The following is a 13,171-nucleotide window of genomic DNA, read 5'->3' on the forward strand; positions in this document are numbered from 1 at the left end:
ACATAATAAATGATTGTGATTTTATACACCCCATCACTTTCAAAATCATTCCGCGACGCCGTAACATAATATAATAATTTTGTTCATCCATGGAAATCTTATTTAAAAAAAACTGATCGAATAACCAAACTCAGGTCCATAGGCCAGCAAATGACATTAAAGGAAGAAAACTAGAAAATCAAATTCAGTTATACTTTTAAAATGAAAAACAAAACTGGATATTCAAAACGCGTGTTTATCTGTTTATATGTTAGGCCAGTGCCAGTGCTTACAAATATTTGCCATAAAGTTCATTTATTCAAGCGACACAGACACAGTTAATTAACACAATTTCAAGGCAGGTATCAAATTTGAGATTAAATTAGGATTTTTAATATCTTATTCCAAGTATTGTCACTTTTGCAATATTATTGTTTCATAATTATGTTTGGTTTTAGTACTCACAATTTTGCAACCGTTTTCATAATTATGATAAGTTTGCATTGATGTCTTTCATGATATTAGTTTTATACACTCTTGCAGTAGTAATAATATTCTTTATAGTATAATACAAATTATATATCATAATCCCGCCCCTTTTCTTCTCTCCTTCTCCCCCTTCTTCCTCTCCTTATTATTCTATCCTTGATTTGTTCACATGATATTGGTCCAATCATTATAGGATCAGAAACAACGGCGATAAACAAAATATTTCAGCCAGTTTGCCGATCAGCATATTTTCAGCCGGGGAGAATCAAGTCTATACTTTCCAGAAAATCAAAGTAAAATTGTTTTGCGCATTGTGATTTGTTTACTCTCCGAAGTTTTAAAATGTTTGCAAGGCAATAACACTGTACATAAACATCCAACCCCCCATTAGGCCTCCTGTACATTGCAAAATTGTACGACTGCATGCGCGCATTTGATATGCAAATTTTGCTGTCAACAAACTTTTCTATACATTGATCGCAAGTAAGAAAGTATACTTTTATATACATATTTATAAATATGATGGGATGGTTGCCAGCAAAGGAAATCTAAATCATCAATTTTTAACTGAATCAATGCGTAAATCATTTCCAAATATCAATAAAAAGTCATTTTATGATTCGCGAGTTTTTGTGATGTTGGTTTACATCAGCGTGTAAGACATGGGGAAAAGGGATCGAGTTATTATAGGCCCTATTGTGTAGATATATATGGAAAATGAATTATAACAATTATCTAAAGTGAAGAAATAAATTATCAGCAATCAGCATAATAGTAATTAGGAAACTATGAACTATAAAAATACAATCGTGGTTTTTTTTTCGATACAGCGTCTCAGATGCATCAGACACTGTGATATGGCCTATGAATTTTCTTAGGTTAATGTACATCAAATCATATTAAAACACATTAAATTTATTTATCAGGACCTAGGCCTAAATGTTATTTTTGATATTCATCTCTTCCAAATCATTAGAAAATAGAAGTCATATTAATGTATCGAAATTTTACCTAAGCAAAAACAATTGGGACTTTAAATCGTTTGCCTGTATTATAGCTGTATCGGCCTATATTATGCGCTATAGATAGGCCTATATAGGCCTTTTGACCTCAGTTTTGCTAGATTTTTGTTGTATTTGAACTTTAATCCAGTGCAATATTTACAATTTTGCTTTTCCATATGCTTTCGTGCTCATATGTCATCAATTTGTCATGTTCTGTGCTCATCCGTGTACATGCCCCATAGGTACTGTACGCGCATGGCAGGCTGCGAATACCTATCGAGCAATGGCGGACGGTCTCCACGTAATCACAGCGATTTGACGAAGTACGCCCTCTAGCGTTACTAGTATACATCTCTATGGTAATAACCTGCTTTGTGAATATGTGGTATTATGGGAAGTTCGACATACTTTGCCATTACATTGCAAACTATGATTTTAATCAGCTGCTGATTACCATGATTGTGATAAAATGAGCTAGAACAGTTTATTGTGCTTTATTAATGTGCGATTGTACAACATCAATTTATTAAGTTGCAAATTTTTTATTTCTATACTTTAGGACAAAGCCAGACCGTAGTATGTCTACACTTGGGACGAGCCAGCTTCGGATTGCGTGCGTTTTCAGCGCTACGACCCACGCAACCAAAGCTGCCGAAGACGCTCTGAACAACGCCTGCCGACTGGTCAACAATGTCACCCTCATTAAGGTCAACTTTGAGAGGCTGGACTTTGGCGAGACCAAGGTTCTTGACCGGTTCTATGCTGCTGACATGGTGGTCGTGGATGTCTCTGTCATCATGCAGCAACGGACGCTGTTCTACCACATGGGTGTCCGCGAGAGCTTTGGGAAAGAAAAGAATGTGGTACTCTACAATGATTCGGTAGATCCTGAAGGAACATCTTCTCTCATGGTAACTTTAAAAGAACTTGTGGAGTTTATTCCTTGCAACAACTCCAATAGGAGTTGAGAATGAACATGAATTGATATGATAGATCATAAAGAAATCTCTTTTCTATTTGTTAGTTTTCAAGAATTCCCTTATCCCCACCCCCATTGTGGAGAATGCACTGTAGATGGATAAAAGATAGTCTTCTTTTATGGTAAAATTGAAAAACAATTTTAGTTGATACTGTTGTAGAGTATTTATTGTAACAACTCCCTTAGGGATTAGAGAACATTTTTTGTGTTCATAATTGTTCATTCTAAATTATATTCATGGTTTTTTTTCATTAAATCTAAATGGCATTTCTGTTCATTGGAATGTCATAGTGTATTCCTTGCAAATGATTCTTTCATTGAATTGAAAATGCACATGACTTGATCACAGATATGATACAAATTGAATGTTTTAAAAGGAATAATTTGGTACCAATCTTTCATTTGACTTTCCTTCCTCTTCCAGCAATCCTGCCATGGGTCAGGGTACATGTTTATCCCATACAAACTGGACTCCAAGAATGAATGTTACGTGTGTGACATGGCGTGTGTCTTCAAGGTGGGACAAAATCCTGATGAGGATCCGACTCTCTGCCCCCTCCTCACCGATCGTCTTCGGGAAGCCATCGAGGAGGTCCACATTAGCAATAGGTAAGTTGGAATATTGGATGTTACAACACCAATTCCTTGTTTTATGTACATTTATATTTCATTATGAATAGTAATCAACATCTTTCATTTAGTATATATCACTTACTGTCACAACAAATACCATCATAACTAAGCTTGGAAAATCTGTTTTTAGAAATTAGGGTGTAATTCATTTTAAGAAAGGTTGAGATCAAATACTGAACTGGAGGAACAGATTGAAGGTTGATTTAGCAAAACTTTAGAATCTTAGAATAATGATGATGTTGAAGTTCTCGGTAGTTATTATGCCAGAGACTGGTGATAGTATGATAATGAGATTTTTATGATGATGGTGATGATGATAATTGTAATGATAAATTGTTTTGATAGTGATCTTCATGATGATAATGAAATAACCATGTTGATGATAATATTAAGTAGTAATGAATAGTGATGGTGATGATATGATGATGATTGTTATGGTAATGATGATTATAATGATGGTGGTGCTGGTGGTGGTGAAGAATATTTGGATAACAATAATTTGCTGATGGGGATGATAATGATGATGGTGGTATTATGATGATGGTGATAATGGCAGCTTTGTGTATGTGTGTGTATTCACACATGCAAGCTTTTAAAGAGGTGTCGTCTGTCTTTTTTTTCAGAGCTACAACATGTAGAATGGTATTCATGTTGTGTTGAATAACATTACAATATTACATTAATGGGTTATTGATATTTGTTTATGTTCATTCAGTTTCTATTCGATAAAATGCCTTATTTCATTGTATTGGATTTTTTTAAATCTGGACACAAGCAGAGTTATAAAATGTAGTAATTTAGTGGTAGTTAACATCTCATATTACATGAGAGCACTCATTTAATGATACATGATTATGTGCTGGTATACGTGTACAAAATTTGATACAGGTATGTCTAAACTATATAAAGTTATACTATTGAAGTTGCAAATGAATAATGATTCGTATGAAAGTCTTTCAATTAAATCAAGCCTAATTGTTACTACAGTGCGTATCAAAAAAAAGTTTACACTTTGAAAAAGCCCTGGGAATTAAAAAATATACAACATGTGGGTAATTTTTTCACATATAATCTTGGGGTTGGGTCTCATCTATCCCATGAAAGTAAAAGTTTTGACAGAATGTTACACTTGAGTGAGCACTGTCCATTTTTGTAAAGCTCGCAGAAATCTGTTTGCGCAGAAATGTTCGTTTTCACGCTGTGTCAAGGGAAAAGGGCGAAATCAAACTTACCATCGCGAAACATTTTCATACATTTCCCTTGCATTTTTGGTCAATTGCAATAAAACGGATTAATTCAAGCATTTTGTAACAATTTTGCCACCCAAATTGAAATTTCAACACTCAGTAAGCACAATACCTTTACGCTTTTTGTGCCAGCTGGATCTGAGGACATAACTGAATCTGAACAAAAGTTTATATCAGACATCTCCAGCATTTTTTCAAGTTTTTATCATTTAAAGTGGGTTTACATTTCATTTTTCCTTAATACTTGTTTCTCCACACTTTTTTCCCAAACTTGACAATGATTGACAAAATGATAATCAAGCCTAAGCCATTTGATGTAAATCACAGCTCAGTGTAAAGCAAATATCGTCACGATGGCCTTGGTGTGGGGGAGTGGGGTGGGGCGCAATGCACTCTTCGAAGTATTTTGGGCAAGGAAACAAGTTAAAAAGGTAAAAGATATCTTAATATCAATTTTACTAGCTAAATTCCATGTGTTCTTCATGATTAAGGTCTACTTTTATTCGCATAACTATTTCAAAGTTCTGCGCAAATCATTTTTCTCTAACTTTTCAAAAGTAGGTGGTGCTCACTCAAGCGGAAATATTTTGACAGTTATAACGTCATTTGCTTAAATGGTTGATCTGTACCAATGTTAAAATGTGGAAATATTTTCAGGATATTACAAATGCATAATTTCACAGGATTTTTTTTTAAGTGTAAACTTTTTTTTGGATACGCACTGTATATCACCATAGATCTAGATATTGTACATTTTTAAAATTACATATCTACTTTGTAAAATCATGAAATTAAGCAAATTACAATCCAACCGAAGATCGCTGGAACAGATAAGCACACATGGGACAGTGTATGACCTCACACCTGGATAGAAATGTAATATTTATTTTGCACATTGACAGCAGTCACACATTTTCTCCAAAAATATTATGGCACATATGGGGGGGGGGGATCATTTTATTGGATTTTGTTCACACTCATTTTTCAATTGTTATCACAACTGTCATAATTGTTTAAAGGTATAATAGTTATGTGTACACCTTGTATGTGTAAGACGTGCCTATCTGCACATTGAATCCAGATAGTAAATAAAGGTGGTCGCATCTAGAGAATTTGGCAGGTACAATTTTCCCTCTGTAGTTTTATACATTATTTGGTCAGATTGTTTTGGGTTGATCTGATGTGATATTGATAGTGTCTTAGAAGACGTCTTTGGCATGTTGTCAGGGAGTCTTGAACATTGAGCAGTGCAGTAGTCCCCTATAAATGAAGAGGTAAACAAATGTCAAATTTCAAACAATTCTGACTAGTGGATAGTAGGTATGTTTGAACAATAAGTGCATACAATTTTGATCTTCATTAGCCATTGCCATTTTATTTTAACCTTAGGCCTACCCACCTTAGGTGATTCTACTGTACTGTACCAACAGCTATCAAGGCGATTTAATGTTCATATTGTATAACCACCACAAACTTGTGATTTTATTTTAACAGGAGTAATGCAAGGGAAGTCTTGTTGAATGACATTCGTAAAGCAAGGATGAAACTCAAAGGAGACATGCTAGCTAAGGTATGCCAAAGAATGGCTAATATTATTTAATACTTTTCTCTCAATTTTGTAAAGGGATACAATTCTGAGTTAAGGTGGTCCTTCTATACAGATGGTAGCTATAGCAGATTTTTATTTATAGTTGTTTTGTATCTGTCCTTTAGGGCAAACGTTATGGATCATGGCCCTTTTATACATCTAGGTACCCCCTCACAAAGAAGTAGTCTACTATTTTTGTAATAATTTCTTTGACTTGCAGTATTATCTTTCTTTGGAATTCCAACCATAGTAGTCCTGGTGAATGACAGAGTGGAAAGAAATTCGTTGAAATAAAAAGAATGGATATCCTATCATAGATCTACATCAAATGAGGTGGACATACAGTGTAGCTTTAAAAAGTAAAACATTTTGAAATAACATTTGGACATGTGCTGAAAACAGTTCGCACTGCAATTATCCACACAAGTAGATTGACATGGGCACATGTATTCATTGAAGCTTGGAAAGAGATTGTTTTTTATTGAACGCAATGTTTACTTTGCAAAAAAACAGAAATTTATACCTGAATAATTTGGCAATCAATTCATTATTAAACAGCATAACACTTGGGTTTTGTAGATTCCATTTGAATTCATCTTGTGATTGTAACCATAGGCTTCATTCCAGGTTGAGGAATGGTGATTTTCAATTTTTCAACATTTTTCATTTTCCCTCCCTTGAGTTTTAAATTTTGTATAGCATTCTATGAGAAAGGATGGAGGTCTTTTCCTTCCTGCTGCAATGAAAAATCTCAATAATTTGCTGTTGTGATGGCAGTCGCAACAAGAATTCATTTCTACAGTCCTGTTGTTTTTCTAACAATGTCTATATGTTGTGCAATTGAACTTTAGGAACTTGGTAATCTGAAAGCTAGGATGGATGAGCAGCTGTTATTGAGTGGAGATATCGTTCATCAATTTCTACTCTCCTACAGAGAAATTCAGGTTTGTACTATTTAGCATGTTTCTTAGTTCCCCCATCTGCAAGCATATACTTTAGTTTTATGGGTGATACTCTCATAATGTTATCAAAGTTAATCCTCGCTTAACTTTGATCACATGTGTAGAAAAATTGGATCATGCTCTTCAAGTGGGGTTGAGGAAGAGATGACTGAATTTATCAACCCCCACCCCTGAACAATATGTTTACTATATTTATCTAAAATATGTTGCTGAAAAATAGTTTTATCTTATTTTTGTGTGTGCATTTTAGCTCATTGAAATTGTACTTGATTTATAGGATACATGTAAATGTAGGTTTTGATTCTGTTTTTTTTATAGATAAAATTATGAATAATTCTGTAATCTTTTATTTCAGGATTATAATTCCATGGTGTCTCTAGTTGAAGCGATTAAGCAGCTGAAGAATGATCATGTGACTGATAAGCCTGCCATTGTACATCTCTATGCATTTGCTCTTAACAGGTAAAGATTCCAAATATCGGTATTTCATCATTGCCTTGTGAGGATACTTCAGGGTACTGTTTCTCTTGTAAAGCTTGTCAGCACTGGTAAGATGTCACTCTGTGACAGTTACCATAGTAACAATCAGACACCAATGTTCCTCAGCCAATCTTCATCCTTTGAACCCGAAGAGCCGGAAAACCTGCTTCCCCATGAACACGCGTACCCTGAAAGCCGGAAAGCTGGCTTCAATAATAATAAACAGTTCTTGTATAGCGCATATCACGATTATGAATAATGTCTCTATGCGCTTCCAAAGGACTTGGATATTATTACCCCAGCTGTAGCTTGGCAGCCGTAATTACTAAGATTACAGCGCACACGCATTTCAAGGAATAGATTCCTGCCAGGTACCCATTCACCTCACCTGGGTTGAGTGCAGCACAATGTGGATAAATTTCTTGCCGAAGGAAATTACGCCATGGCTGGGATTCGAACCCACAACCCTCTGTTTCAAAGTCCGGAGACTAATCCACTGGGCCACAACGCTCCATCAAGTCATGTGACTCATAAAGCAAGGGTTGAAGATGTTAGGTGACCTTTTAAAAATGATGTCATCTTGGAGATATTCAGTCGATAACTTCATTTTATAATTATATCGATAAATGGTTTTCATTTATGGCCAAAATATACTACTCTGTGCCCTTTTCACAGTATTCATTAATCACAGTTAGCATTGGGTAATTTCAAACCCTTTGATTGTAAGTTTGATCTGGTTTGTGTTTTTATTTCCACAGACGGAAAAAGTCAGGTGACAGAGAAAAGGCAGTTGCTGTCATAGAAAAGGTACTTTTATTAAAAATTCACATCAAATGGGAGTTTTGGTCAGGTTTCAAGCAGCTAATTTGAACACATACTCAATGTGAAGCTTGATGAAAGGACTTGTCAGACGATTTATCAGACAAAAGTAATTTTTATCCAACAGTTGCCTTGGTAACAGTCAGACACTTTGCCTCTCAGCCAATCAATACTGACAAAAATAGTCAGATCTGACATCTTGTTGGATAACAAATATTGATGAAATGCTTCTGTTTTTTAATACATTGTTTGTGAATGATGCTTGTTTACTAATTTCATCATGATATTCCTGAGCACAATAACATCAATCAATAAACATCTCACAATGTTAGTTTCAATGATTTCCATGTGAATGGGAAAAAAAATCAAGCCAACTTATTCAACCGATCAGAAATTCCATTAGGCACTTTCACTTGATTTGAATGGTTTGTGTTTTACACCAAACATTTTTACGAATGGGACCCCAGGTCTCACAGTGCTCCTGCAGAAGTTTGCCTCTGAGAATTTTCTTTTTTGTCAAGAGCAGTCAGCAGCCATGCACAAAACATGTTGATACTTCTTTGTTTTATTTTCAGGCCTTAAAGAGTGAAGAGAATCAGGTGCCTGATATGTTCTGCCTCTGTGGTCGGATCTACAAAGACATCTATACAGAATCTAATTACATTGATACAGAGAGCAGAGATCATGCTATACACTGGTAGGTGTTTATATTTTAATTCTTTCTAAGTGACTGTGGTTGTAATTGTTAATATGATTTACTGGTAAAACAAGTAGAAACTTAGTAATTGTTCTACAACTTTCAAGGAACATTTTAACCACAAGATATTTCATAAGGTACAAAACATTCAGGTCAAAGATCTATACTTCTGTAGACTAACCTTAGCTAAGCCTATTTTCTGGTTTAGAAAAAGAAATGGAAAGAACATGAAAACGATAAATAGAAGATCTTTATATTTGCAATTCTCATATAAATACACCGGCATGTTTGCTCAATCGGTTGAGCGCCCGCCTTAAGATAGGGAGGTTGTGGGTTGGATCCCTGGCCTAGTCATAATCAAGGCTTTGAAAATATGACCGTCTACCTTCTTGCCTGGCTGGGACTTGGCATTTTAGAACTGAGAAGGGTCATAATATTAAGTCATGTAGGGCCCGTTTGGAGAACAGTTCATAAGAGCTCAAAAGTGGCAACCCTGGGTAAATAAGACATTATTATTATTATTATTAAGTATACACATTCACATCAGATACAAATTCATGGCTGTAATGTGAATGCTTGGAAATTTGTTACTGCGTAAAAAAAAACCAATCTGAATATTTGAAGCTATGATGTGGTTGATTAGATTATATAAAACTGTAAACTCATACAAATGAATTGATTAATTTAAAATAAAAATTTATTTACAGGTACAGAAAGGGTTTTGAGGTGCAGCCTAATGAGTATGCAGGCATCAATCTTGCAACGCTTCTTGTGCTATCTGGAAAAGAGTTCACGAAATGCCCAGAGCTTCAGAAAATAGGTAAGTTGTCCAAAAGTCTTGTTCCTTATAATGGATTGAAAACTTGAACTAATCTGTTCCCATACACATGCCTAATGTGCCATTTTGAAAATAAGCCAAAAATCAAAACAAAAGAAAAGATATATGAGGTAAATCACCCCTGGCCATATTTTCAACTATCCCCTTTGAAGTAATCAATATTTCAATTATTTTGAATGACTCAAAGTAATTAACAGAAATATTCCACAAGTTAGGTCAATATTGCACGAATTTTAGATGAGTGTAATATTGGCAGTAACAAATATAATGTGCCTAGTATCTCATGAAGATACCATTCAATATATTCACTATTATCTTAAACAAATATTATTTATTGATGAGGAACACATCAGATTTGGCGTATCGTGCAATACACGCTGATACTGCACAGCATACCAAAGTATGTGTTTATATGACATAGGTCATATAGATTTAAATAAGTGATAGGTCAATATGCCATCATGGGATCATAGCTGCAAGGATCACATTCATATGTTCTAGGTTTTGATGTTACCTCAGTGAATATAACTGCATTGTATCGTAAACGGCGGCATTTTATTCACCAAGATGATGTCAGTCACGGGAATGAAAAATGATATTTAATTTCTAGGTAGCCAATATCAGTATATTAGTGCACCTCCAAAACATCTTAAAAAAGATAATATTGTATATTCCATTCCTGCTCTGGTTATGTTTTTGCAGGTATGACCCTGAACAACCTACTGGGTAAGAAGGGCAGTCTGGTATCACTTGAAGACTATTGGGATGTAGCAACCTTCTTTGAGATCAGCGTTCTGGCTGGTGACTTCTCCAAGGCTTCCCAAGCAGCAGAATGCATGTTCAAACTCAAACCTCCCATCTGGTAGGTCCTATCTCTAAGTCAAAGTTCAAAGGTCAAAATTTTCTGAACACCCTCAAGTTCTATGTCACTTGGTGTAATGTTGAAGGATCCAGGCAGGAGCATAAGGGGCGCACACCCCCTCTATAAGTTGAGAATTACCCATTGAAGGTACATATTGATAAAGCAAAAGCTAAGAAAATTGTCATGTGCACCCCTTATATTTTCAAGTTTGCTATTTGCACCCAACCCCTGTTTCAAAATAAATACTTTTTTTCTGACATGCTGTAATACATTACCATCTATTTAATTTAACTTTTACTTGACACGTCTTTTGAATTTTTAACATGTGATTCACATATTTCAAACAAGGAGGAGTATAATTGTGTATTCATTGTCTTAAGATCTTCAATGGAAATGTCTTGTGTCATGTTTGAAATTAAATGTGATACACCTGTTATTAAAATTAAACATCGATAAACTGAGCAGCTTCAAAATTAACAGAATTTTCATATACTTGGTATTTAACAGGTATCTGAAGTCTACACTTGGTAATATCCAGATGATATGTCGGGTAAGACCAACGTCTGATGAAGAACCTACCATTGATCAACAACTCTTCAACTTCTGGCTAGATTTCTTTGTTGAAGCTACCAAAGAGTCGACAACAGAACTCCGCTTTCCTGTAAGATTTCTTCTTCTCTTTCTGCCAATGTATGGATGTTAAGTCAAGTTTCCAGGCGGTTGACTTATTTTCAATAAAGAAACCACAGAACATAACATTAATAGTCTCCTTTTCTACTGGCAAATTATCAGGCTATTACTGTAAAAAAAGTAACTGTCATAGGTTAATTATGTCAAGTTTTATTTAAGTTTAAAATCCATGGCCAGTATTCTATTCAGTGTTTGAATTAAGTACAAAGGAATATGTGTATATTTATTTGTCTCGTAAAACAAAAACGCTCCTTCAGATGTCACAGTATCTTTTCAAGATGTTTCTGTCTACAAATACAATAGGCGAGGATGAAATTCATCTTAATGATCATTGATTTATAATTTGAGCAGAATCTGGTTTTGAATACAATTGTTTTTTTATTATTTTTTTCTACAATCAGTCCTCAAATCATACACACAATGATTTTCAACCAATTTCCACACATTTTATACTTTAACTTGATTTTGTTAGTTGCATTTGAATGTAACTCTTTTTGCAACAGGCGCCTGGGGCCTTGCAATGTCCATTCTTAGACTATGGAATGTGTGTAGTAAATAATGAAAATGTTTGATTGCTTATCAGGTCTTGGTCTTAGAACCCAGCAAGATCTACAAGCCTAGTTACATCACTATCAGTGAAGGGGATGAGACGCAGGAGAATTCCATTCGACTCTGGCATGTCGGCATGGAGAAAAATTGCAGGGTACGTTGTTTATCTTTGAATTTATTGGGATTTTTTTTTAAGGAAAAAGTTTTTTCATATTTATTTATATTTTGTTCTGACATTTTGTGTATGTTTTAACCCATTGCCTACTGGAACCAGTGGTCCCTGTAAAGTACCTACATGCATGAGAATCACAGAATTCAGTATTCTATGGGTTAATCCAGAAATAATGAAATGTCATGTGTCAAATAATTCGAAATATCTTATTGACATTTGAAACCGATTATTTATTCTTATTTTGCTTTATTTTCTCAATGACATAACACCTCTCAGAAGAAATTATTTTGGAAAGAGTTTATTGTGGTATTGTTGTAGAGTAGACTGTTTTCAATCAATCATGTTGTAATTTTGAGTCTTTTGCTTATGGTTTGATGTATGTTGGCATTTTTCTTTTTTTGGGATGAAGATATGACATTTAGTGATTAGGATTTTGTGACATATCTACCAGCTACTCACAATATCCAGTAATAGAAGAAGTGGAAGTAGTAGACTTTTTTGAATTATTATGGCTAATCTGCCATTAGGTCCTGTGTTCATGTTTATTGCATTCATATTAATCTTTTTGTCTTTTTTTTGTGTACAGGAGATCAGTGAGTGGCTGTTTAATTTATCTTCTATAAAAGGTGTCAGGTAAGTCTCTAATCGATATTGCTTTAATTCATCTATTGTAGTTCTTATTCATCTCTATCATATCAAATGGATTAAAGGTCAAGTCTACCCCAGAAAAATGTTGATTTGAATCAATAGAGAAAAATCAGACAAGCATAATGCTGAAAATTTCATCAAAATCGGATGTAAAATAAGAAAGTTATGACATTTTAAAGTTTCGCTAATTTTTTCACAAAATAGTTATATGCACAATTTAGTCACATGCAAATGAGAGAATCGATGATGTCCCACACTCACTATTTCTTTTGTTTTTTATTGTTTGAATTATACAATATTTCAATTTTTACAGATTTGGCAATAAGGACCAACATGACTGAACCATAAAATGTTAAACAATGGTAATTCCACATGTCCAGGGCGAAATAAAACTTTTTCACAGGACAATGAGGAGAAAGTTAGAATATTTCAAATTTTGTATAATAAAATACAAAAGAAAAAGTGAGTGAGTGATGTCATCAGTTCCCTCATTTGCATATTGAACTATTTTGTGAAATTAAGCAAAACTTTAAAA

At 34.4% G+C, this 13,171-nt stretch overlaps 1 protein-coding gene across 5 annotated transcripts in view; it reads left to right on the forward strand.

Annotated features, from left to right (window-relative positions):
- LOC129259095 (mitogen-activated protein kinase kinase kinase 15-like) overlaps positions 1–13,171 on the forward strand; it is a 51,752-nt gene that overhangs the window by 3,185 nt on the left and 35,396 nt on the right. For all 5 annotated transcript variants that reach the window (XR_010293334.1, XM_064098288.1, XM_064098285.1 and 2 more), the window contains exons 2-13: positions 2,032–2,383; positions 2,876–3,060; positions 5,826–5,901; positions 6,771–6,863; positions 7,237–7,343; positions 8,120–8,168; positions 8,756–8,877; positions 9,585–9,697; positions 10,418–10,577; positions 11,085–11,238; positions 11,851–11,970; positions 12,575–12,621. Coding sequence is in view for 4 of the 5 variants with exons in the window: in XM_064098288.1 (XP_063954358.1) it covers positions 2,032–2,383; positions 2,876–3,060; positions 5,826–5,901; positions 6,771–6,863; positions 7,237–7,343; positions 8,120–8,168; positions 8,756–8,877; positions 9,585–9,697; positions 10,418–10,577; positions 11,085–11,238; positions 11,851–11,970; positions 12,575–12,621 (1,578 nt within the window). In the remaining variant the exon portion in view is untranslated. The remainder of the gene's footprint in view (positions 1–2,031; positions 2,384–2,875; positions 3,061–5,825; positions 5,902–6,770; positions 6,864–7,236; positions 7,344–8,119; positions 8,169–8,755; positions 8,878–9,584; positions 9,698–10,417; positions 10,578–11,084; positions 11,239–11,850; positions 11,971–12,574; positions 12,622–13,171) is intronic.

The sequence above is a fragment of the Lytechinus pictus genome, chromosome 4 (genome assembly GCF_037042905.1).
Source record: "Lytechinus pictus isolate F3 Inbred chromosome 4, Lp3.0, whole genome shotgun sequence".
Lineage (NCBI taxonomy): Eukaryota > Metazoa > Echinodermata > Echinoidea > Temnopleuroida > Toxopneustidae > Lytechinus > Lytechinus pictus.